Below are 27,992 nucleotides of genomic sequence, written 5' to 3' on the forward strand. Positions count from 1 at the left end.
ATTACTCAAACATAAAAATCAATTCACAAACTCCAATATAATACTTGCTTAAATTTATTCAAATATTTCTCTCTCATTTCCTAAAACTTAATTTCAAACAAATTCTCCTAATTCCTAAATATTTCCAATCATTTTTGGTAACCAAACATGATCTTAGTTCTCTTAGTAGGGCTGTAAGCCTGTAAATGAACCAATCCATATGGTTCGTCCAATAAACTCAAACTAAGCTTGACTCGTGAAAAAAAAAATAAATAAATAAAAAAAAACTCGATTCGGCTCATTAACTCAACTCGATTAATGCTTGTCTATAAATCATTGAATAAAAAGATTGACTCGACTTGGATCACTTACAGCCCTATCCCTCCCACGGATCTTAGTCTCGATGGCTGTCTGTTAGGATATCAATCAGAGATGCTAGGTGATAGGAGAATAAGATGTATTTAAATAGAAAACATAATCGAAGCAATACTTTTTAAACATGCGCACAAGGCACATTCAACAAAGCTTCACAAAACAAACGAGTCGGGGGGAGTCAGCAATTTCCTAATTTGTGATCATTTACAATGCTCTGGTACGACCCCAGCATAAATACCAGAAACCACATCTGAGGAGGTCATAGAGCCAAAGAATATATGTATATATCTATAATCAGCTGAGATCCTGATTATTCTCATGAAGGGTAACAACCAAAGAGGCAATAGGTTTGTCAGTAGAAGTTTACTGGGTTGTCACACTCTTAGCGAGATTCCGAGGCTGATCAACATTGAACCCCCTCAAAACCGTGAGATGATAAGCCAACAACTGCATCCAAAAGGCAGAGATCGGAATTAATTACACACACATATATGTACACAATGACCAAAAATAAAAGCTGGGAAAGTCGAACGTTGAAATATCCAGAAATTGTGGAAAAGTAGTTACTGGATTCCGCATTTTCTTTCTGCTGCTGTATCTATTGGACATGGTATTTCAAATCCAAATATAAGCTTCCTTAGATTGAGAAACGTCTATTTCAAAAAATGCAAATGCATTGGAGCTAGTAATCCATGTAATGTGTACCGAGTCATTTTTAAGCTAGAAGGTTATTGCAACCTAATACAATTTTTTTTATAGGTACTTCAACCTAATACATATACAAACATATGCAGGGCACCGACTCTTCTATTGAATACAAACAGAGTATTCAATAGAAGATATACAGCCACTCTACACATGGTTTTTGAACTACGTCTTTGTATATGCACGTGAATGTAACTATTAATGGTAGCACCCCAACATAGAATGACCAGACCAAGTCTTTATGACATCAGTTGAAATTAAACACTCTTAATTCAGGTTGCACCAATTACAGTTGATCAAGATAAATAGCGCATGTAATGATAAATTGCAGGAAATATACCTGTAACGGAATTATATTAACTACAGGTTGAAGACAATCCTCAACCTGGGGAACCTCTATTACTCGACAAGATCCCCCGGGGCCTACAGCATTAGCATCTCCTTTTGAACACATCACTATTAGGCGACCTTTACGGGCATGAAGTTGCTGAATGACAGACTGCTGCTTGCTGTTAGCAAAAGAAAGACGTCAGTAAACTAAGAATTTTAGCCGACAAAGCTTTTTTTTATCAGTTGATGACAAAGATACTCCTAAATAAGATAGAAGTGACCTGAAGCAAGCATCACGGGTGGCAATCACAACAATAGGGAGATTTTCATCAACTAAAGCCAAAGGACCGTGTTTCATTTCACCAGCAAGTATTCCTTCACTATGCATAAGTGCCACTTCCTTCACTTTCAAAGCACCCTCCAGAGCTGTTGCATAATTGTAGCCTCTCCCAAACACAAGGAGTGACTGCTCAGCAACCAATAGTTTTGCAAGATCCTTCATTTCTTGGTCAAGCTTCAACACCTCTCTGACATTGTCTGCAAAAACAGAAGAGAGAAAAATAATCACCTTTTAAACATTTCCTAAATTTCTTTGAAAACAGACTACATGCCAGAGACTAAAAACTTACTTGGCAAGTCAAATAGGCCATCTATTATAGCCTCTCTTCTTGCTTGATTGGAAATTGTATCACCTCCTATTGCTAGTGCTAACATGGCCATCACTACTATTTGACTTGTGTATGCCTATTAAATATAGTAATGGAATAAAAAAACCAACACCACTAGAACAAACAAAACGAGGATATCATAATTGTAATATTTAGTTATTTACCTTGGTACTGGCCACGCCAATCTCACAACCAGCATTTATATGAATGCCACAATGTGTATGCCTGGCTATTGCACTACCAACAGTATTGGTTATGCCAACACATAATGCACCATTTTCTAAAGCATATTCCAATGCAAGCAAAGTATCTGCAGTTTCACCAGATTGACTAACAAAAACAGTTGTATCTTCTCTGTAAATTGGTCCTTGTCTATCCAAGAGATCACTAGCAATTTCCATCGTAACAGGGACACCTGTATGGTTCATATGAAATAAACAAGGGGACAAAAATCAGAAAAAATGGTTATCTGGAAAATAATACAGAAAGTACAGAATACATTTTTTTTATTGGCACCGGGTGTCTAGGAACAACGTCCTGACTAATCCCGGGGGTGCACAGGCCATCGGCAAGGAGTTTTCTGCAAGTGCACCTTGGGTAATTCAAGGTGAAAATCCCCCAGTCCGATGGCCCCTAGAGATTGTTTACACCTAAGGGGATTTGAACCTTAGACTTGGGGGGAGCATACCCCCAAGCCCAAGGTCTTTACCACTTGAGCCAACCCCTAGGGGTTGAAGTACACAGAACACTTACCAGAAAGTTCTTCCAAGATGGGTCTTGCAGCTAAAGCAGCATTGTAGCTTGTTCCACAACCAATAAAAACAATCCGCCTACTTCGCCTAATTGTTTTAAGGTGATCCTTCAGCCCACCCAAAAGAACGGTCTTGGCTTTGCAGGTGCCACCACGTATAAGTCTCCCCCTCATCGTGGTTTTTAAAGATTCCGGTTGTTCATGAATTTCTTTCTGCATATAATGCTCATAATTTCCTTTATTTATTTGCTCAACCTCCATCTCAAGAACGGATAATGCACGTTGAACTGAAGCAGGCCTAGAAAGGGAACGGCCATGTTTTCCCTTGTCATTATCAAACTTGAGTATTGATACTCCTCCATCCTGAAGCAACCACCGTCATATGTACAACTAGGTGTTATAGACTTTATGCCATCTTATGTTATAACATCAACATCAATGAAATGAGTAACAGAATAAGCATCCATAACATCTTTAAGCAACAACATACAGCAATGGTATACCCCATAACTGTAGGGTCTTTTTCCTTCTAAGCTCTAACCAGAATATATCTGAAGTGTTTTCAGAAGTGCAATTCAACTGCCGGAGAGAAAAAGCTTCCACTAAGTATAAAATTCATAGAAAAGTATGGGAAAGCTACCATGAACCTGTTGTGTGGTAAGGAGCCTCTGTCTGGGGTGTGTACCAGATTCCTTGAAAAGCATAGGGGAATGTTCTGTAATAGAACAACTTCCCACAAGCAGTACATCATGCTTCTATCCTAGTCAAAGCTTCCAGGACTAACAAAATTCCCCTCCAATATTCATTTCAACAATGGCCAACTCCAAAAGACAGGTGGAAAAACTAGTACCGTTCATATACCAACCAAAACAAAAAAATAAAAAAGAATTTGAAGTCAAATACCTTGAGATGAACAACTTCACCATCCTCAATTACCAAAACTTTCTTTGTGTGTTCAACTAGAGCATTGGCATCACTGGATAAGAAAAGTTCTTTGGGGAAATCATTCTTTGACAGGAATTTTTCATCATGAAATGCTGATCCATTGCTCCTGCCTTCCATTAATTCCTGAGATAATAGAAGCGAGGGACAATCAGAGAAAAATAAATTAAATCAGACAGAAGAAATATCACATTATACACATGCACAAAAGTGGATGCTGTTGGAGGCAGTTTTCCATTCATACAAAGTTTGGGCATAAAGGTTTTTAACTCTGGCAAAGGTCTATCACAAATCTTTAGAGTTTAGAGTGTTGAGGAGTTATCCTCCATACTTCTACACTCTTTCCCTACTCACGTCCCAAAGCCGCCATCAACTTCACCAGTTGTTGAGGCATCACCCATTCAATCGCAAGAAGATGGAAGATCGAAACCCACAATACGCTAGCCACTTCACAGTGAAACAACAAATGATCAGTGGTCTCACCACATTTCAGGCACATACAACAGCAGTCCATTTTCTCTATGATATCATCCCATATTGGCTATGCCTTGAACGACACCCTACAACTAAGAGTACCACTCAATGCCCCAAGATTTCCCACATCACCAACCGAAACTATTTCCAATTGCCATTTGTAATGATTTTTTCTATGCTTTGAGGCTGTTTCAGGGTCTGACCATCTTGTTTGTGGAGGAACCCTTAGGATTTCGGGGCATTGGATTCATAATTGGGGTTTTGAGTAAGATGACATTTTCATTTTTTTTCTTTTTCGTATTGAAAAGTAATAAGAATGGGAGGCGTTATGTTTTTTCTTTTTATCATCCTGGCGTTGAGCTATTTTCCCGCAGGACTTCCCCTAGAGCACACCTTGTTTCAAGTTCCCTTGGTTGGTGTCAAGAGGACCATTTACAATACAATACAATATCCATATCATTTCCCCTTGATGAATGCAGGGGCCCTAAATATTATCTCCTCCAACACCACTTTCATCTTGTTTGCTAGGACATTAAATATGATCTTACACAAGCCCCCCCACTAGACTAATGGGATAAAAATCATTTTTGCAGCTTATAGTGATTTTAATGGGCTCTAATCATAACATTGACTAGTCATTTTTTAGTATATGCCAAATGTCGCCTGGCATCATTACATTTGATTAGCTCCAATAGAGCAAGAAGTGAAAATTTTATATAATTAACTCAACATGGGTGCTAAGGTTCCAAATCAGATGGAGATACTGATCTATCATCTATCTTCAAATCAGGTTTTGTACCTCAAAAAAGATGGAGAAGACCCTGAATAAATTAGGAATGATATCTTCTTCTTTGGTAGAAGTTGACTTGAATAGCGAGCCGTCACAACCAGAAGGTTTCCCATTATGAGGCTGCCAAGATCTTAGAATCAAATTAGGAAAATCTTCCTTTTATGGCAGAGGTTGACCAGGGTTTCAAGCTGTCACGGCAGTGTTAGTCTGGGAGAAAAACCCTATCTATTTTAGGAGAGTTTCCAAACAAAATCAAGGAGGAACCTTCCTAGAATGATGCTCAAAACCCCTCTTCTCCCAATCCAGAGCTGCCGCCCCTCCAGCATTAACTCCAATTTAAATTTCTAGATTTCCCTCCTAATATCAAGGCAGCCACCTGTGCCCAAGAAACCCTAGACAAACGATATCAACCATCCAACTTTGAAGTAGAGACCTAATACGAAGTTGGAGTCATTGATCCCCCTCACATTCCAAGAGAGAATTTTAGGCTTCACGGGAAAAGTAAGGTGCCCCCTCCCTTTCAATTTGTCCCTCCCAACACTTCCCTCTTTAATATCATAATTAATGGAACATTTTAATCTTCTTAATTCCCTTTCCTTCTTAGAAGTTCACTTCAAGGCCTAGGGGCATCCAGATTCGATAGCAACAAGAAGAGCCTTAAATTGCTCTTCAAACCCATCACAAGATAACCCCACACAAGCCTGTAATTCCTCAACCTTCTTTAGAACCCAATCAGAAGCAATACTGGATGGAGATTGAGGCAGAAGAGTGCTCAGAGGGATTGGACCACCCACATCCTCATCAAAGAAGTCCCTCTCACAAAAAACCATCTGTAAATTAGACTCATCTGCTTCCCCTCCAGATGAGACATTCTGCTGCACTTCTTCAGAAATAGACAAATCCGAATTTGAAACCCTACTGTCCAGCTCAGAATGCCGAGAAACCAAAAATAGGCTTAACAAACAAAGGTACAGACTCCAAAAGAATCATACTCTTAGCCAAGGGGACCAGAGACAGTAAGGGGCTTAAATCCCCTCCATTCTTTGCCTCCCTGCCGTCATTCCGAGGCACAAATTCCCCCCTCTTCCACTACTGGCAGCATTTTCGATTCCGACACACCACCAGGAGAGTCATCAGTGACCGGCGATGTCGTCTGTGCCAGTTCCATCTGTCAGCAGGATATGTGCTGGACAGATAGCATACGACTTCCCTTTCTTGTACTTAGTCATATATGGCATGTATCTATAGCTGTACATATCTTGTAATTAGTCATAGCTTCCTTATTTAGACAGATCTTGTATTTAGTCATAGCTTCCTTATTTAGACAGATTCTAATTCTGTAAATGGCTCGATTCTAGCCTTGTAATGTGCACGACAGTGCCTTTATAATGAAAAGAAATCCTCACAATGAGGTATTCAATCCAATTGACATGGTATCAGAGCCATAACTTAGAAATCCTTTCGGTTCTTTCTCTTGAGAATTTGTTTTTCGTTGGTGGGCGACATTGTTGCCACTGTCGACACTTTCTGTGAATTTTTTGGTTGTGGCTGGGCTGCGACATTGCTTGGAGATCATTCTAGTCATCTCAATGATCTCATTTCTTTGTTGTTGGCATTTTCTAGGAGTTTTTTGGTTGTTGGCTTCCAACTTTTGGCTTGCTTTGGTGCTGTCAGCATCTTCTGTTCCAATATCTGGTGACTCGGTTTGGTGTTGGGCTCATGTTGGCAAAGTCTGTGGAGGCTGGGTTGTAGTCGGCACCTTTTGTGGTGGTTGGGGGGCAAGTATCCTTCTTGGATGGGCTTTTTTTTTTTTTCTTTTCTTTTACAGGCATCATGTCTTCAGACTCCTTCACCGTGAAATTCGCGAGTAAGAACTATTCTGCCTAAGAATTTCAATTTCATTTATTTGTTATGGGAAAAGAGTTATGGGGTCATATAGATGGGTAGTGATCCCGCTCCTACTAAGCTTCCTAAGTTGGCTTAGTGGAAGATCAAAGATGCTAGGGTGCTGACATGGATCTTAGGATCTGTTGATCCTCTTATTGTTCTCAATCTAAGGCCATATAAGACTATTAAATCTATGTGAGAGTACTTAAGAAAAGTGTATAATCAGGACAATTCCGCCTGGCGTTTTCAGTTCGAGTATGAGATCGCCAATTACACTTAGGGTGATCTCTCCATTCAAGATTATTTTTCTAGGTTTCATAATCTATGGGGAGAGTTCATTGACATGATTTATGCCAAAGTACCAGAAGAATCTCTCTCTATTGTGCAGGAAGCTCATGACCAAAGCAAGAGAGATAAGTTCTTAATGAAGTTACGACCTGAATTTGAGGCCACTCGCTCCAATTTGATGAATCGTGATCCGTTGCCTTCTTTGGATGTATGCTTTGGGGAGTTACTTCGTGAGGAGCAGCGTCTTGCCACACAGGCTACTTACCAGCAGGACAAAATGATACCAAATGTAATGGCTTATGCTGCTCACGGGAAAGACAAGGCTACTATTAAAGCCATCGATTGCAAATGGGTTTACTCGATCAAGCTACGTTCTGACGGGACTCTGGATCGATTTAAGGCATGGTTGGTTGCACTTGGCAATTGACAAGAGTATGGGGTGGACTATGAGGAGACTTCTACTTCGGTTGCCAAGATGACTACGGTGCGGACTGTCCTTTCTGTTGCTGCATCCCTAGGTTGGCCCTTTCATCAAATGGATGTAAAAAATGTCTTTCTTCACGATGACCTCAAAGAAGAGATCTACATGACCATCCCACCTGGTTTGCCGTCCTCTTCATCCTCAGATGTCTGTAAGTTGAAACACTTGTTATATGGGTTGAAACAAGCTCCCCGATCATGGTTTGATAATTCAGATCAACCTTGCTTTAGTTTTCCTTTAAGCAGAGTCAATATAACTCCTCTCTGTTTCTCTGCAAGACATCCATTGCATTGTTCTTCTTTTAGTTTATGTTGATGATATTGTTATTACTAGGACAAATTCTGCCTTGATGACCCGACTACAACAACATCTTCAAGCCTTGTTTCATATGAAGGATCTTGGTCCTCTTGCGTACTTCTTGGAGTTGGAAGTTCATACTGATTCATCTGGCATCTTTCTAAATCAACATAAATACACTCAGGATTAAATTACTTTGGTTGGTTTTCAGCATACTTCTTCTGTGGATACTCCTCTGGAAGTAAACACGAAATATCGTCGTGAGGAGGGGTGATATCCTTTCTCATCCTACTGTGTTTCGACAGTTAGTGGGTAGCCTGAACTATTTGACTATTACTCGACCTGATATTTCCTTCGTTGTTTAGCAAGTTAGTCAGTTCATGCAGGCTCCACGTCATCTACATTTAGCTGTTGTTCATCGCATTATTCGATATCTTCAAGGGTCCCCTAGCTGTGGTTTGTTCTTCCCCGGTGGGACTTCTCTTCGCCTTGTCGCTTATAGCGATGCTGATGGGCCGAATGTTCTGATACGTGACGATCTGTCACGGGTTGGTGTATGTTTCTTGGTGACTCTTTGATATCTTGAAAAAGTAAGAAACATGATCGTGTCTCTAAATCTTCCACAGAATCCGAATACCGTGCGATGTCGGCTACTTGTTCTGAGATTCTCTGGCTTTGTGGGCTCCTAGCTGAGATTGGTTGTGCTCAGTTGGACCCTACTCCTCTCCATACTGACAATACTAGTGCCATTCAGATTGCTGCCAATCCAGTTTTGCAGTGGACTATCATTCCATTCGGGAAGTCTTGGACACTTGTATTACTTCTCTTCCTCATATTTCCACTGACCTCCAGATAGCTGATGTGTTTTCAAAGGCCATGAAAAGACAACGCCATCAGTTTCTTGTGGGCAAATTGATGTTTCTTGACCGACCAACATTAATTTGAGGGGGGATGTCAGCGGGATGTGTGCTGGACAGATAGCATACAACTTCCCTTTCTTGTACTTAGTCATATATGGCATGTATCTATAGTTGTACATAACTTGTAATTAGTCATAGATTCCTTATTTAGACAGATTCTATTGCTGTAAATGGCTTGATTCTAGCCTTGTAATGTGCATGGCAATGCCTTTATAATGAAAAGAAACCTCATAATGAGGTATTCAATCTAGTTGACACCGTCGACGTCGAGGCAAGAATCGACGCCAATGTGTTAGAGGAAGAGACCACCTGGTACGCACGAGACAGAAACGGCATGAGATTTTACACTCCACACATGTTTTGGGCTTTTAGTCAGGCCCAACCCATCCACCTTATTTTTGCCTTTCGTGACCTCAGCCCTTCATTGAGCCCATCCCAGAGCCCACCCCACATGCAGCTACCAACTTCTGCTTATCCCTAGAGCCCAGCTTAAATCCTCAGAGCCCATAGAACCCAGGCCCATCGCCACCCAATAAGGCACTATGTTTTTCACACCCAAAACAGAGAAGAAATTGACAGCCTCTCTCACCGATTCTACGAACCTCCTCCAACCCTCGCCCTTCGAGCCTTTTGGAACAACAATGAAACCACACCTCATTTCTTGCCCATAAGTCGCTTGTAATGTTGTTAAACCGTGTGCATACCCTAAAGTTTTATAAGTGATTGCTGTTAACAACCCCAAATGGCTCCAGAAGTCAAATCTGAGCATATTAGCATTTGTTTTACCCAAAGCTCAAGAATCCTTTGTAATACATCAGAAAGACAAGTGGGACAAACAGCCTGTTTTAATATTTACCTGCATTCTACTTACCAAAAATCATGGGAGCATGTCTACACATTCATACACAGCATGTGGTGAAATTTAAGAGTAGACATGCATGACCCAAGGTCAGTTTTGCTCACTTCCACTAGGAAGACAGCAAGAATTCTATAAGGTATGAGATTGGCGTGCTCAATTGTTTCTCAAAGCTAAGGAGATAAGGTAAGTGGCATGATCATAACGTTTATATGTGCTGTAATTATTCTGTTTTGCCTGAAAAAGTGTTACTTACCTATACCATGTACTGCCATGTTCATTGTTAGCCCCTTTTTATGAAAGTTCATTGAATTGTGACAATGTGCTTGCGGATGCAATTATGTACGGTATTTTGAATTCATTGTTTGTCTGAAATGATGCCATGTAATGTAAATTACTCTTATGTTATGCTTGTAGAATGTCCTAAATGGATACCATGTCACAATAACCATACTTATGTATGTTAACAGAAAGCATGTGAACAGGAAGCATGTGAGCAGGAAGCATCAGTGGCGGACCTCATGGAGATGTCCGGTGGCTCCGCTGATTTTTTCAAACTCTTATACGCCATGAGATTGAGAACTCAAGGAACTGATAAGTTGTGGTGGATACCCACTAGGAAAGGTACATTTTTTGTTTGTTCCTTTTATAAGATCCTCACAAATCCGCAGCACAATCACTTTCCATGTAAAAGTATTTGGAGAAATAAGGCGCCTCTCAAGGCGGTCTTTTTCGCTTGGACAACTTCTTTGGGCAAGATTTTGACTTATGGATAACTTACGAAAATACCGTGTGATTGTTCTGGACTGGTGCTATATGTGCAAAAAGAATGGCGAGACTGTGGATCATCTTCTTCTGCATTGTGAGGTTGCCAGGTCGTTATGGAATGATGTTTTTAGAAGATTAGAGTTAGCCCGGATTATGCCTGCTACTGCGGTCGAGCTTCTAGCCAGCTGGAAGAATCTAGGCGACACTCAACAAATCACAGCTATGTGGAAGATGGTTCCTACATATGTAATCTATGGTCCCTCTGGAAGGAAAAAAATGATCAGACTTTTGAAGATAAAAGAGCGCTCATTAGAGAAGATTAGATTGTTCTTTGTTAAAACTTTATTCCTTTGGTGAAAGCTGTAGATTTCAATGGCCTAGATTTTCATTATTTTCTTGTTTTTATTTTTTCCTCCTGCCTAGCTGTAAACTCTTGAATACCCCTATGTACTTGGGCTATGTCTATTCTTATTAATATAATCTGTTACTTAAAAAAAAAAAGTATGTTAATATGCCATGCTTATTGCCAAGCCATGCATAAGAATGTGACATACCCATGAATATACCATGCCATGAACCTCATGAAGTCATTATGGTCACATGCGTTATGACAAGATAAGATAAGAAAGAAGTCATGTGAACAACAAGAAAGCTTTAATGCTTGGCCTTATGTTATGGTGGATGTGCAAGCCACAGACCTAAGTGTGGTCCACCATATGTTTTGTTATGATTTATGTAGTCAATGACAATTAGATCAATGAACACGTTATCATTCACTCATCCATGTTACTCGAATTTCCATGATTACTTCATAATTTTCACATATGGCATGTGGATCATTCAACAATAACATTGGGGTGTACAAGATCATATCAAAGGTTCTTGTCAATCGTATCAATTTGGTTAAGGAGGATCATTTCAAAGTCGCAAAATGCCTTTGTCAATGAAAGAAAAATTCTCGATTCGATGCTCATTGCTAATGAATGCTTAGAAAATAGACTTTTTTTTTTTTTTTTTTATATATATAAGTAAGAAAGTTTATTGATCCTCATAATAAGACTCCGTTTGGATGTCAAGATGATCTGAGATGATTTGTGAATAACAATGAATTAAGATGTTTGAGTGTATTTTGTGTAAGAGTGTGGGTCCCATTGAGATATGTTTGAATGTTTTTGGATGTATGAAGTAAGTTGAGATATGTTTTAACTTTTTATGGGAAGTTAAAAAAGTAGTAAGTTCCACCAATGATTGGTTTGTTGTTGTAGTGATGAAATAATTATTTTATTTATATGTTTTAGTAATAAAATACAAATATTATTTAGAAAATCCCCCAATGCATTAAAAAATTAATTTCCCACATTTTTTCCCAAATTTATTTAATTCGAATTCCCCAAAAATTGCTTTTCTCTCCCCTTTGGCATTTGTCTCACAAAAAGTGATTTTCTGTCCCCACGCTGTGCAAAGGCTTTTCTCTCTCCCCTCTAGCATTTGTCAAATCTTTAAAAACTGATGAAACCATCAAACCAAGTTGAGATCAGTTCTTATGAAACCATTTTAGGGCGTTTGGATGCTAAGGCGAACCTACCGTACAAAAATATTTGAGGTAGGCTAAGATCACCTCAGCACCCAAACGGGTCCCAAGTCTCTAATCCCCCCCAATGAGCATTCTCTATTTTCAAAATATCTTCCATTCGATTAGCCATTCCTTTTGCATACAAAGCATCAATCCATTATGAAGAAACCACGCTTCCTCAACTTGTCTATGGTCAGAATTTTCCCGTGAGAGGCCAGCCAACCAAAAAAAGCAACTTTTAGGGGCACTTTGCTCTTCCTAGTGCGCTTCCAAAGGAAACAGTAGAAGAGTGGATAGACATAGCATTATATAAAGATCTAACTGAGAAATTCTTATTCCCGAGGTGCATCCACAACAATTTGTCCTCCAGACCACACTCCAAATCCAATGCATACAAGGTGTTGTAGAGATCAGAAATATCTCCCACTTCCCAATCTTGAATTGCTCTGATAAATGACACATTCCAATGCAACAAGCCATTCGAAGGGTCCATATAATCAGCAATAGAAGCTTCCTTATGCAATGTAATTCTGAAAATATAAGGAAAAACCTCCTTTAAAGCAACATTACCGCACCAAACATCAACCCAAAATCTGACCCTAGTTCAACACCCCACCACAAATATGAAATTACGAATGAAATCCTCCTTGCCCTTCCTAATTAATTTCCATACTCCCACACCATGTGATCCACGCACTTCATTAGAGATCCAACCTCCTCAAATACTTCTGAATCTGGTGTTAACCACGGTCCTCCATAAAGCCTCGCTTTCTTGATGGTACCACCACAACTATTTCCCAAGTAAGGCCTTATTGCAAATACTCAGTTTTCTAATCTCCAAACCTCCACAAGATAAGGGAGTACAAATCTTGCCCCATTTAATCAAATATACCTTTTTCTCATCACTCAATCCACTCCATAAGAAAGCAAGAAAGATTCTTTCCATCCGATTCGCCACACCAGCCGGAATCGGGAATAATGAAAGAAAGTACGTAGGTAGATTAGATAACATACTCTTAATAAGAGTGATTCTCCCCTCCTTTAGATAGATATATCTTTTTCCAACCAGCCAATCTATTCTCAAATTTTTCAATAACACTATCCCATGTTACTTTGGATTTATGGGGGGTCCCCAATGGAAGACCAAGGTACTTCATAGGCAAAGAAGAAACCTTACAGCCCAATATGATTTACCAAGTCAACCAATACCAATTCAGATTTAGACAAATTCACCTTAAGGCCGGAAACAACTTCAAAACAAAGCAAGAGAGCTCTTAATGAGCGAATTTGATTATGCTCCGGCTAACAAAAAATTAAAGTATATTCAGTGAAGAGAAGATGAGATACATTGACGCTCCCAAATGAAGTAAGTACCAACCACTGAAAATCTAGATAAAAAAGATTCATCCACTGTTGCCTCTAACATTCTGCTCAATACATCCATAACTAGGACAAAGAGAAAATGAGAGGATCTCCTTGTCTCAATCCGCGGGAGCTGTTGAAGAAACCCTAGGGGGTGCCATTAACCAACATCGAGAATCTAGCGGTAGTGATACAATACTTCATCCAATTGCACCACCTCTCCCCAAAACCAAATTTGCCAAGAATATAAACCAAGAAGTCCCAATTAACATAATCAAAAGCCTTCTCCATATCTACTTTGCAAAGGATACCTGGATTGCAAGATCGAATTTTACTGTCCAAACATTCATTAGCTATAAGGACCAAATCCAGAATCTGTCTCCCCTTAACAAATGCATTTTGAGGCTTTGAAATGATCTTTTCCATGACCGTGCTGATACGATTGGCAAGAACCTTGAATATGATCTTATACACTCTACTCACAAGACTTATAGGATGAAAGTCTCCCACCTCCACAGACACGACCTTCTTCGGAATAAGGGTTATGAAGGTTGCATTAAGACTTTTCTCGAATTTCATATGTGAGTGAAATTTAACAAAAACCGTCATAACATCCTCAATTCCCAACAGACCTGAATAAAAGCCATTGAAAATCCATATGGTCCCAGCGCTTTATCGCTGTCCATACCTTTCAGCACTTTAAGCACCTCTTCCTCTTCAAACATCCTCTCTAACCAGTCAGCACACGATTTATTAATCGTGTCAAATGACAACCCATCAACCTTAGGCCTCCAAGGGAATTGCTCCATAAGTAAATTATCAAAAAACTGCACTGTGATTCTTAATTTCAGATCTGTCCAAAAGAACATTTCCTCCCGAATGCAGCACCTCAATAGCATTAAATCTTTTGAGAGTTGGTTACTCTATGAAAAAAACTAGTACACTTATCTCCTTCCTTCATCCAAAAGGCTCGAGATTTTTGTCGCCAGGAGATCTCTTCCATGAGAGTAAGGGGTTGTTTGAGAAACATATCTCATCCCATCTCATCTAAAAAATTCTCATAATTTTCTTCCCAAACATCACTCAAATACAAACATTTATATCAAATATTCAATTTTTTCATTTAATTATTACAATTTTCTCAAACTTCCAAACAAAACACAAAAAATAATAGTACTTTTTTAAATTTTAAAATAAAAATCATATTAAAAAATCATATTCCAACAATTTTTTTAAATTAATAATATTTTTATTCAACTTTTTCTCTCTCATTTCCCAAAACCCAATAAAAATCTTATCTCAAACCATATTACTACATTTCACAAAATTCTCATCTCATCTCATTCCCCAAGCATCCCTTAAGTTTTTCCAAATCAGCCAAAACAACAATTTTCCTTGCCTTCTCCTCATTTGTGAGAACCCCGGAAGTCTCCCTTTCATCAAAGCATGAAAGTTCCTCAAAAAGAATCTTCCTCTGATCATCAATCTTCCCAAAATTTTCATCATTCCACAATTTCAAGTCTTTCTTCAAAACTTCAAGTTTTCAGCCAACACAAAGCTGAGGGTACCAGAAAAATCATAAGAGGACAAGCACACTCACCTTCTCCACAAATCCATAAGCTTTCAACCACATGTTTTCAAATTTAAAATATCTACGCCCCTCATGAAGACCCCCACTATCGAGCAAAATGGGGAAATGGTTTGAACAAAGTCTCGGAAGTCTCTTTTGACATAAATCAGAAAAATGGGCTGTTCAGTCTTTACCAGACCCTCCCATTGGACCATGTAATTCCCCCCTGCCAAAGGTAAATCAATGAAGTCCATTCAAAAATAAGATCAGAAAATTCTGTCATAGCTGGACTAATACAGGAATCCCTCGACCTCTCACTCGGAAAATGAGTTATATTAAAATCCCCCCAATACACCATGTCTCATCCCACTAACTACACAAACCAATAATCTCCTCCCAAAGGAGCTTTTTATTGTTGTCCACATTAAGACCATATACACCAGCAAAAGAACACTTGTAACCATCATCCACATTTTTAAAAGAGCAAGCCACCAAATATTCCCTGACATAATCCTCGACCAGATTGACGACTCTTGTATCCCACAGCAAAAATACCTCCGAATGATGCCCCTTTAGAGGCAAGATATACCCAATCCATATAAAGACATCCCCACAAACTTCCAACAATACTTCTATCTATGACCTTCAGCTTGGTCTCTTGAAGACAAATGATATCAGCCTTCCAATTTCTTAATAAATTGTTAACACAAAAGCGCTTACACGAATCATTCAGCCCCCTTAAATTCCAATATAAAATCTTTGGTTTCATTAATCATAGATATTTGCCCTAACCTTACTCCTTCCCCTACTTCCACTACCTTCCCGAACATCATAATTAATAGAGCAAGCTAGTCTCCTTAACTCCCTTTATTTTTTGGCATAGATCTAGCCAAGAGAGGTTCGACCAACTCGATAGCAATGAGGACTGGCAGCATAGAACATATGGGGCTTGGGTCATCCCCTGTACCTTCCATGTTATATTCAGAGCAGGCAATACCTTCGTCTAATTCCCTACAAACCAGCTGCAAATCATACACTTGCACGGACCCCCTCATTCGCAACCACCAAGATACTCTCAAAAGAGGAAGGAACCCCTACAGAATACTCGTCGGACTCATCCTGGATGGGCGTCCTCACACCAACAGAGGGACTACCACAGCTTATGGTAGGCTGCAAAGAACCTCTAGAGACTTGCGACAACCCATTTACAGTGACAAAACGCGGAGAAAGCTCATTTCCAGCTACCTCAATAGTCTCCTTAACCATAGCGAGTCTAATCTTGCTCGACAGAACAAGGACCCGCATCGACAAGCCATCCAAGGGATCGCCTGCATCTGGCGACCTTTTCTATGCCGGCTTGCAGGACCCCAAAGCAGTCGCTGACAGATCCAAAGAGGAGACCACTCTCAGGTTTGAGGAAGACTTGAGAAGTGGTTTGATTTGCAGGGAGTTGGTCGAGACCAACACCAGTGAGCCACTCAAAGGGTCACTGGCATCTGGCGACCTTTTTTGTGCTAGCCTGGAGGACCCCGAAGCTTCACCACCTCCTTTGATCCTCCATATGGGCTAGGTTGCAAGTTTCAAAACCCAGCCTAGCCTTAGCCTTACCTTTGTCCAGGCCCGCGTTATGGAGCCCATTGGAGCAGCCCACCTTATCTCTCAGGTGCGAACTGGCGGCCCATCTGCCAAATCCATTTCCTTGCCCAGACAACGTTCCACTCCAAGGTCCAAGCCCATTTCTCCTGCAAATGCCTCAACCATGTTGTCATATCCAAAAGTGTACTGTGCACATTGACCTCTGTCAAAGCAACAACAGGCCTACCACCACCACCACCTTGCCCCTGAGTGCCTGTTGTGCCAGCAATACAACAACCCTTCCTAAGGCCATATCCAATATTATGTCTTGTTGCAGCTCCTCCCTGTGCCACCAACCTGCCATGCCCTCCACCCCTTTTATGCACTTGTATCGGCATTGTGGTCGTCGACTGTTCGAGGACATCCTTATACGAACGTGATTTCGAATGATTCACCACCGCCATCGGCCCCAAAAACGACCGCCCTCTGTTACGACCACCCTCTCTCAATTCACATGCCATCTTCCTCCATCCCATACGTCCATCTCTTCCGGTATGAAGATAAAATTACATCTGCCACTGTTTCCATACTCCACTAGTGCCATGTATCGACCGCGGGCATTGGAGCATCTCTGTGAAATAAAGCTTCTGGTTCCCTCCTGTGTAGTAGCGTAAAAAACCCTTTTTTCACCCTTCAAACAATCCTCCAGCGATTTAGCGAACCACTACACCGTGAACATCCCCAACCTCATCTCTTTCACAACCTTTTGACTCCTTTCAGTAATAATCATGGAACTTCCATCCGTCTTCAATACAAAGAGTTTAGATTCTATCTCTAAGTGTTTCAGGCCCCCCATAATCACACAAATCTCACCTTAAAACTATAACGCTCGGAAAAAATCTCACCATTAAACCCCACCAACCATCATCAGAGTTTTAGTTGTACGGAGAGAAAAGAATGTAGCACTAGAAGTATGAATGGGAAAGTAGAATTAGAGTATGAGAATCAAGTATTCTTTGCAAATTGGATATGCAGAAGACTTATGATCACATTAATTGGGATATTCTGTTGTAATTACTAGGAAGGAATGGAGAGGTGGTGTAAGTGGATTAAGCATGGTGAGAATCGTGTATGGTACGGGATTGTGGAATTCTATTCGGAAAGGAATGGTGATTTTGTTAGTAAATTTAGATTTGTGGTGCGTGGGGGACCTCGGATTAGATTTTGGCATGATATTTGGTGTGAGAATAGAGCCCTTAAGAATGCTTTTCCTTTTATTTGCATTCGATTAGGATGCTTCTGTGGCGGATTATATGCACAACTCCAATGGCTCTTTATAGTGGAATGCGAGATTTATTAGAGCTCCAATGGTTCTCAGATTTTTTCAGCATGTTGTATGCCTCGAACATGGCTAGGGGTGAGGAGGATAGATTGCTTTGGATTCATCCCAGGAGCAAGAATTTTTCGGTCATATCCTTGTATAAGGCTATGCCATGCCAAACACCTAATGCTTTTCCTTGGAAGTGCATTTGGAAGAGCAAGGTGCCTCTCAAGGTTGCTTTCTTTGTTTGGCTAGCATCTCTTTGAAAAATCCTAACGACGGATATTTTGAGAAAACATGGTCTCGTCATTATGGATTGGTGCTTTATGTGTAAAAGGAATGGAGAATCTATGGATCACCTACTTTTCCAGCGTAAAGTGGTTAAGGTTCTATGGGATGAGATCTTTAATAGGAGTGATATTGCCAAGGTAATGCCTAGAAGGGTGGTGGATCTTTTGGCTTGTTGGAGAGGTATCCGGGGTAACCACCGAATCGCTGCCTTTAGGATGATGGTTACTTTGGGCATCTGCTATTGTACTTGATGTGCCTGTTTTAATGATTTCATTGTTGTTTTTTCTAGTTCTTAGCTAGTAATTAGGTGTTCTCTCTTGTATACTCCTTGTGAACTTGGGTTATGCCTAAGTACTTGGTTTAATAAATTTATTTTTACCTATTAAAAAAAATAAGTATAATTATGCATGAATGTTTCCAAGGTACAGCCTAAAGTTAAGTTATGTATAACTTACCTTGACACCTAGGAGCAATGGGCTGCCGCGTTTGCAAGCAATCAATTCATTTGGATAATGCCGGCTTTTGAAAATAAGCGCATAGGCTCCTTCAAGATGCCTCATAACTTCAAGCACCACTTGACTAAATGTAACAGTCTGGTCATCTGCAACATAAATAACACAATGCCCTAAGCTATTGTCATTTGTAATGGTGCTTTAAATTTTATATGCAATGGCTGAAAAAAGACACCAATAACATCAAGTGCACTATGTTTTGAGCAATGATAGTACGAGAAAAACACCATACTCGGTTCATCCACTATGGCCGAAAAAATAAAAATTCTTCGATAAGTATCAGCCAAGAGAAAAAGTATGGTGCTTTTGTTCAAAACTAGAGCCTTCAATAGGTCTAAGTGGCTACTAAGGGTTAGTCAAGCCAAGCATAGAGTACTTGACTATACGTATTCCATCAGCCAAAGGCACTTTTTTTTTTTTTTACGCATTTAAATCTCCCTTCAAAAAGTTTTTTTTTTGAGAAGTAAAATAACATTTTATTGATAGTAGTGAATAGGCATAGCCCAAATACACAGGAGGTATACAAACAGCATACACCTAGTTACAAAATAAGGAACTAAACCCTAAACCCTTCAAAAAGTAATATTAATTTGCAGGTGCTTTGTCTGAAGAATCAGATGCCAAACTTTCGCCTCCGATTTCACTATAATTGGTTTGGTATAAGTAAAAACTTATTTCACTATAATTTTACACTTAAGAAGAGCTTGCATCAGCCTTAAGGATGAGAGAAAGACCAGAAATTTCTAGAAGAGACCCTTTTAGAGTACTAGCTCTATGCTATATAGGTGCTTACATGTTATATAATATATATATATATATCTATATATATTATATAAATTACAAGTACCCATTGCTTGTTGATTTCCAGACATTTTTTTTATAAGTGATTTCTGGACATTAATGACATAGTCAATAGGACGATCGTGCTAAAACACACATAAATCTCAATTTATCCGTTCCAAAGCTATTTTACTACTTCATCAGTAGCTTTGTACTCGGGAAAAAGTGCTATTTTAATACATCAGAAAAGGTACAAGTAATGCTTGGGTTTCTTAAAAATCCAGAAAAAAATTACGATTTTTAATTGAGAAAACTGACTCCAGTCACAAATTAAGATTACCTTCTTCATTTGCTTTGTCAAAAACGAATTTGGCAAGCTTTGGAATGACTTCTGTATCTGTTTCAGATTCAAAGGTGAACCCATGTCGGACTAGTGTCTCCTTTAAGACCTGAAGATGTAAACCATTAAAAACAGCTCAACAAAAGCACATATATAATAAGGATACCGTTAAACTTTACATATGCAACTTGAAGCACAAATTAAAATATTGAATCCATATCAGAAGGTCATTTATACGAACATTGTAGTTACTATTGCACAAGCATAGACATTATCTCATACACAACCACCATTACTGCCATCTCAACTCTCAATCACTGCTGCGCATAAGTGAGCACCAATATCCTACATGGACCACACTTGTCTGCCTCACCCACAACCCCCCAACACATTAGACATTGTGCTCACACAAGCTTATCCCAAGCCAGTTAAAATTCGTTACAAGGGCAATACAAGCTATTTACCCACTTATGGGAGTATCCAATGCTAATCGCCAACAAACAAATCTAAAATTGGCGGGCTAACACAGACTTGAGAAAAGCGTTTCATTTGGACCCTTGAGCAAAGAATCAGAATATGAAATAAAAATGTGAACCTAATTAAGGATGTGTAAAATGACTTCTTATCCACATGACATATTACTGTAACTTATATCATGCAGTTATTCTTAGACAAAAACTCAAACTAAGACCAAGAACAGTAATAAGAAATGTTTGCCACATCTAAGAAGATTATCACATTAGAGAATACATCATTGTAGAGGAAATAAAAAAATAATAGAGGAATGAAACATCTAGCTGCAGAAATCTGTAGCATACCTCATAGTTAGTAATAACTCCATTATGAACGACCAAGAACTCGTTTCCATCACCAGAGCTCTGAGGATGACTATTACGTGGGGCAGGCTCTCCATGAGTTGCCCACCGGGTGTGTGCTATGCCAGCATGGATGGAAAAAGATTCCTCCAAATTTAAATCCGTTTCAGAAACCTCTGAAAATAACAAAATTACCATTAGTTCTACCTATTCCCCCATCATGTTCCAGCAAACATAACAAAATCCATGAGCCAAACTTGTAGAGAAATGGATGGAAAAATATAGCCACATTGACAATAGGCATGGATCAATTACAAACATGAAGCCAAGCGACATTTTTTCCAAAAAAAAAACAAATGAAAATCTAATATTAGGGAAGAGCATTTTAGGAGCAAACCTGACTAATAAACATTTTTGTTATAGTTGTATGTTGTAATGCCCCAAGGGAGGCCCAAGTCACGTTTGGGACGTACTCCAAAAGGACTATTCAATAGTACATTTGGAGCCATATTGGAATCATTATAAAGAGTAATAACTTCCTCAAGCAATATGGGATCCATACACCACCTACACGCACTATATGGGATAGCACAATCCCCCCAAAATCCCAAGTCTTCATCGGACCATTCCATCATAGGCAACACGGCTCAAATCCCGCATTTCTGGTTGAGATTAACTATGATAGCATTTGTAATGCCCTAAGGGAGGCCCAAGTCACATATAGACCATAGCCTAGTCAATGATACAATTGGAGCACCATTAGAATCATTATAAAGGGCAAGAACTTCTCCTGTGGGATCCCATATACCACCTAGTAACCTACACTCACTACTCATATGGGGTAGCACATATATGCTATTGGTTGTTTGTTATTGAAGGATCATTGACTTTCTTATCAGTCATTTATCAAACCTATACCCCCCTTTTCACATATTTGTGCTAATTTTTTTTTTTATTATAAGTAATCAAAGATATATTAATAAAAATAGGCAAAACCCAAGTACACAAGATGGTACACAAGAGATAAGACATATCTAGGTTGAAGTAAGGGAAACTAGAAAGTCATGAAAATTCAGGCCATTAAAATCTAAAGCAATGGCCCATAGAAATAAAGTACAGAAAAATAGCGTTCTAAGTTCCTTCGGAGACCGCTCTTTGTTTTCGAAAATCCGATCGTTGCGCTCTTGCCATATACACCACATAATACAGATTGGGATCATATTCCACACCGCCTTGATTTGTTGAACCCCTCTCGGAAGTGTCCAGCTGGCCAATAGATCTATCACCGTTGCAGGCATAACAAAGGCTAACTCTATCCGGCTAAATACTTCAACTCACAAGGCTCTAGTAGTCTCGCAATGTAGCAAAAGGTGTTCCACTGTCTCACCAGATCTCTTGCACATGCAACACCAGTCTAGAATAACTAATCGGCGCTTCCTCAGATTGTTGGTAGTCAGAATCTTCTCCAACGCTGCTGTCCAAGTAAAGAAGATCGCTTTTGGAGGTGCCTTATTTCTCCAGATTCTCCTCCATGGGAACGAGATGTTGGTGACTTGGGAAAGGGACTTATAAAAGGATCGAACTGAGAAAATGCCCTTACTCGTAGGAGTCCACCACACCCTATCAACTTGCTGTCTATTCGGCTTCACAGAATAAAGCAAGCTGAAAAAAGCCTCAAAGATGTCCACTTCCCAATCTTGCGCCACTCTACTAAATGTGACGTTCTACTGCACTTGGTCCCCTGTTAGAAGCATAAAGTCCTCTATTGAAGCTTCCTGGTTGCATGCCAACTGAAAAATAGCTGGAAATGTATCCTTTAGGGCCTCATTCCCACACCATATATCCCTCCAAAACTTAATGCGAGAACCCCTCCCCAACACCAATTTAGAATGGCTACTAAAATCCCCCCACCCCTTCCTAATGTGTTTCCAAACTCCCACACCTCTAGCCCTGACACCTCTTTAGTACACCAGCCCCCCACATGTTTCCATATTTACAGTCAATCACCAACTTCCATAAGGCTTCTGTCTCGTTATTATACCTCCATAACCACTTCCCAAGCAGGGTCCGATTGAAAGTTCTCAGATTTTTTATACCCAAACCACCAAACGAGAGTGGTGTACATACCTTATCCTAGCTTACCAGGTGAAATTTGAATTCATCCCCTATCCCACCCCATAAGAAATCACGGTACAGTTTATCAATCCGAGCAGCTACCTTGGCAGGCAATTGAAACAAATATAGAAAGTATGTAGGTAAGTTAGAAAGGGTACTCTTGATAAGAGTCAAACGGCCACCTTTCGACAAACACAATCTTTTCCACCCTGCCAATTTCCTTCCTATCTTCTCTATGAATAAATCCCATATGGATGAGGCCCTTGCTGCAGCCCCCAACGGCAATCCCAGATAGGTAATAGGAAGAGAGGCTACCTTGCACCCAAGAGTACTAGCTAGCTGCCTAGTATTACTCACATTCCCCACTAGCACCAACTCTGACTTGTCAAAATTCACTTTTAAGTCTGACGCTGCTTCAAAGCATAGTAACAAAGCCTTCAATACCCTCAACTGGTTTTGATCTGCCTCACAGAATATGAGTGTATCATCTGCAAAAAGTAAATGAGACAAAATAATAATACCCCTATTGGGATCACCAATCGGAAAGAATACTATCCCTAGAGGAGATTTCTTGGCACCAGAAGTCGAGAGCTTTGTGGCTGAAAGAAGGGGACCGGAGTACTAAGTTCTTCCATAGAGTTGTTAACTCTCATAGAAGAACTAATACCATTGAAATACTGAGCATTAATGGTATGGAATGTAAGGAAGTCCCTTTGATTCATGACCATGTGGTGGATTTCTATGAACAATTGTTAACAAAACGAGTGGGATGAAGGCCAAAGCTGGATGGCCTCGTTTTTTACACTATTGCGCCTCAGGAAGCCTCTTGGTTGGACAGACCTTTTAAGGAGGAGGAAGTGTATGATGTAATCAAACGCATGAGTAAAGATAAAGCTCCAGGCCCAGATGGTTTCTCGATGGGTTTCTTCCAATCTTGCTGGGAGGTGGTGAAAATGGATATTATATGTGTTTCAGGAAGTATCCTTGGTTAGAAAGTTTGAGAAAAGCCTAAATGCTACTTTTATCGCATTTATTCCAAAGAAAACTGGAGCAGTGGAGGTTAAGGATTTTCGACCCATTAGCCTTGTGAATGGGGTGTATAAAATTATATCCAAGGTTCTTGCTAATAGACTGGGGGCGGTTTTGGGCAAGATCATTTCGAAACCACAAAATGCATTTGTTAAGGGGCGACAAATTTTGGATTCAGTCCTTATAGCGAACGAAGACCTGGATAGCAGATTAAAGGCTGGCTCCACAGGTATTATTTGTAAGTTAGATATGGAGAAGGCATACGACCATATCAATTGGGATTTCCTCTTGTATTTTTTGGGGAGATGTGCTTTGGGCCTAGGTGGCGTAATTGGATTAGTTGGTGCATTTCCACAGCCAGATTCTTAGTATTGATTAAGTTGTCCTTCCGACTTCTTCAATAGTTCTCGAGATCTAAGGCAAGGAGATCATTTGTCCTCACTTCTCTTTGTTATTATTATGGAGGCTTTGAGTAGGATGACATCGGCGGCGGTTACGCATGAGTGACCATGTCTGATTATTCGACCAAGTGAAGGAACCCCCTAGAAGAGAAATATCTAGCAGGTTTAAATCAAATATACAATCTAAGAACTCTGTCATTGCTGGGTACAGCCACTCTCTCCCGATCGTTCACTAGGAAATCAGATTACATTAAATCTCCTCCTATACACCAAGGAAGCTTCTACCAGCTATGTAACTCAGCAAGTTCCTCCCGTAAGAAACGTATGCCGTTGTCTATATTTGGACCGTATAAACCTCCAAAAGCCCACACAAAGTTATCTGCCACACTTTTAAATGAGCATGCCACTGTATACTCCCCCACAAACTCCTCCATTTTCTCAACAACTCTTTTATCCCACATCACTAGGATTCCACCCGAAGCCCCATTCGAAGCTAGATAAGCCAATCTGCGTAAGTGCAACTCCAAATGCTTTGAATTAATCTTCTAGAAACACTCTTCAGTTTAGTTTCTTGTAAACATACTATATCCACCCTCCATTCTCGCAACAAGTTTTTTATGTGAAGCTGCTTATTCGCCTCATTTAACCCACGGACATTCCAAGACACAATTTTTGGCTTCATAAAGGATAAGCAAGACCCTTCCCTTTGGATCTTTCATGGCTTAAGCTTCCCTCATAATTCAAAGATCAAGTTAAGCGCTTGAGCTCCCGCTGTTTTTCCGACCCTGATTTCTTAGACTATGTATGACCCGCTTCAATTGCAGTAAGTAAAGCCATAAACTGCTCTTCATAGCCCACACATTCCATGCATATCCAGTGATGCAAATCCTTCACCTTTTGAAACACCAAATCCGAAGCATTCGACTCATCTGGTAGCAAATGGTTTAACGAGATAGGTTCCCCATCACTGGAAGCCCACTGCAAATTAGGAGTCGCCCTTTCTTCCTCCCCAAATAAATTCCTGCCCTCCCATGCAACCACAACATTACTAGTGGGAGATTGAGTCTCAAGGACCACCATTACCTCACTTTGATAAAGCCCATCATCAATCACCTCCGCCCCTGCCCCCTCAGCCCCTGGAAGAGCTTCAAAACTGAGACTTCCCGCCACTATACGATCTAGGTGATCCTCGGGATGGCCATGGGCCTCTGTCTAGGAAGGAGACTCTCCCACCATGTATATCGGTGCCTTCTGGCTGGCTGAAGCCACAGCAGCGTCGCACATGTGCAAAGACTCCTCCTCCTCCACTATCAGCAGTTTCTGGCTTACTATAAGCCCCCCCCCATTGCAAGTATCTCTTCACAGGAAGAGACCTTATAGCTCCGATCCTCTGCTAACGGCGAAGGCATCACCTGCGTTTCTGTGGCCGTCGCTTTACCGGCAATTGTCGAGGAGCCCTGAAATGGACTGTAAATGCTCAAATAGACTGGAATCCGGCACCATACCCACCGTTAGAGGTGTTGCCACCTTTGCCGGGGCCACCTGGCTCTTCGCCTGCGACAGTGGCTGAGGCCCACCCGTCGAAGGGCCTGAGGCAGACGGTACACGTCTCCTCCAAATAGGCCTCTTCAGTTTCGGTTGAAACCAAGGCCCAACTTCACCAGGGCCCATTTCCCAGTTTCTTCCTAAGGCCTGCGCGTGATTTCTGGGCCCATTGGCCCTACCATAGGCTAGTGCTTTTGGCCTTTCCCCAGGCCTGCGCCCACTCCCACCTCTACATCTCTTTCAACGCACCGTTTTATATCAATTAAATTTGCCTTCAAGTCTTCTACTTGTTTCTGCATCTCCATCACAACCCGCAGGAGGCTTTCCTTATTTAGACCGACAATATCTCTGTCAGCCCCCTCCAAGCTCTGACCCACTACCTCTACTGAGGCCACAACATCTCCAGACTGCAGCGGCGCCTCTCCTTTTCGTCTGACAAGTTGATGGGATGGGTCCGAAACCCTTGATGATTTTTTTACAGAATCCAGATGTGATGTCGGGGGATGAGTTTACGACGTTATAACCACTGTATGGCCAATTGTGAAGCTGGTCTCCCTCAACTCCGGAATGAGGATACTGTTCCCCCCCCCCCCCCCCCACCAAAATTCTGAACTCCACCAACGACATGAAATGCCCCTTGAGAGTTAACACACCTTTGGGCTATGAGGCCCCTGTCCGCATCTCTGTGAGCTGAATAAAACTCCCTCCTTCCCACCTTCAAGCAGTCTTCCAGAGCTTTGGTGAACCACCGTGCCGTGGCTAACTCTAGATGAAGACTTCTCACCAACTTCCACCCCTTCTCTGTGATAGTCACCCATCGCCCTTCTCTAGCAACCTCAAAAATCTTATGATCGATAGCAACAACATTTGGCATGCTTGAATGCATACTCAGATTTGCAATGAATCACTTACTCAACCTCCAATGAACAGCATCACCAACCAGAAACGAAAAAAAAAAGAAGGGAAAGTGTACGTAGAGAAAAAAAAGGAGGAGTGAGAAAGGCCAATGTTATTCAAAGCAATTTAATTCACAAATACATTTTTTTGTGCTAAATTTATAAGTATTTCAATTTCAAAAGTCACAAGATGCTTGTTTTGGGAATTAAAAAAGACCCAGATAAAAATAAGAGTGATAAAGTTGCATTGGTTCAAACCAATATTGAACGTTTTGAACAATGAAAGTGAATTGGTCAAAACAAATATGGACCATATGTTGCGATATGGAAGATGATTCATTCATGTTTGATGTGGTGCTTATGGTTGAAAAGGAATGGGCGATGCTTTGAAGATAGAGAATGCCCGAGGGGAGAACTTAGTTTTTCTTTAGTACTTTGTGTACTTGGGCTAAGTTTCTTGTGTTGAATGGAGATAACCTTTCATGATTTTCTCTTAGTTTATTCTAGTTCTTAGCTTGTATTTAAATGTTTTCTCTTTTATTCTTCTTGTGTATTTAGACTATGTCTATTTACTTTTAATAAAATCACTTATTAATTATTAAAAAAAAAAAAAACAAATACATCACTATCCTCGATCATATATGGGCAAGAAATTTCCATCAATTGAGATAGTACATAGACCCCTTGGTCGGTGAAAAAGCAATGAAATTGCCCGTGAACGCATATACACAATTGGCCCAAGAGTTCAATCCAAAAAAAAATAAAACAAACAAGCAAACATTTCCGGTTCGCTTCCTGCCCCCGAGTTAAACCGGAAGACAAAAAGAACAAAAAAATAAATGAAAACCAAAAACCAATAAAAAGAGAGAGAAATTTTCTCAGAGAGAGATCAAAGACCTTGGTAGACGGATTTGACGAGAGACTCGATGTTTCCCTCGCGGCGAAAGACGAGGGGAGGAGGACAGAAGATATAATTTTGGGACGATGATGATGAGGAACTGTCGGAGGAGGACGAGTCGATGGAAACGCCGGCGGAATCGTAGCCTCTGTACTCCAAACGCCTGAGACCGTTGAAGAGTACCTGCAGAATATACCGCCTCTCCTTGTTCACGTTGTAATTCAAATACGCAAATATCCCACACATTGTTCCCTTCCGTGAGCTTCTTCTTTCTTTTCTCTTCCGGGTTGGGTGGGGTGGGTTTAAGGGAGAGATTTTATTCTGGAGCAGGAGAAAGCGGGTACAGAACCGGCGGACAACTATGACTTTTTCGCGTCTGACCTTTCGTGTGGGCCGTGGCGTTACATTGATTGAAGGGGCTTTCTTGTCATTCGAGCGTGCATCAAGCGTGCGGACGT

The 27,992-nt window shown here is 40.5% G+C and overlaps 1 protein-coding gene across 1 annotated transcript; it reads right to left on the reverse strand.

Annotated features, from left to right (window-relative positions):
* Positions 1-439: 439 nt before the first annotated feature.
* On the reverse strand, positions 440-27,910 carry LOC121244431 (glutamine--fructose-6-phosphate aminotransferase [isomerizing] 2). The gene is made up of 11 exons (XM_041142496.1): positions 27,534-27,910; positions 20,654-20,826; positions 19,836-19,944; positions 18,659-18,804; positions 3,712-3,876; positions 2,811-3,171; positions 2,222-2,472; positions 2,019-2,133; positions 1,671-1,926; positions 1,400-1,568; positions 440-801 (listed from the first exon to the last, which is right to left on the reverse strand). The coding sequence occupies exons 1-11, from the start codon at positions 27,778-27,780 to the stop codon at positions 718-720; spliced, it is 2,076 nt and encodes a 691-aa protein (XP_040998430.1). The 5' UTR covers positions 27,781-27,910; the 3' UTR covers positions 440-717.
* Positions 27,911-27,992: the final 82 nt, after the last annotated feature.

The sequence above is a fragment of the Juglans microcarpa x Juglans regia genome, chromosome 8S, assembly GCF_004785595.1.
Source record: "Juglans microcarpa x Juglans regia isolate MS1-56 chromosome 8S, Jm3101_v1.0, whole genome shotgun sequence".
Classification (NCBI taxonomy): domain Eukaryota; kingdom Viridiplantae; phylum Streptophyta; class Magnoliopsida; order Fagales; family Juglandaceae; genus Juglans; species Juglans microcarpa x Juglans regia.

Coding starts and splice junctions, on each gene's coding strand:
- LOC121244431 (XM_041142496.1), bottom strand. CDS start 27,780: ATGTGTGGGATATTTGCGTATTTGAATTACAACGTGAACAAGGAGAGG. Junction 19,945..20,653: donor GAGTTATTACTAACTATGAG/GTATGCTACAGA, acceptor TTACATCTTCAG/GTCTTAAAGGAGACACTAGT. Junction 802..1,399: donor TTAATATAATTCCGTTACAG/GTATATTTCCTG, acceptor TTTTGGATGCAG/TTGTTGGCTTATCATCTCAC.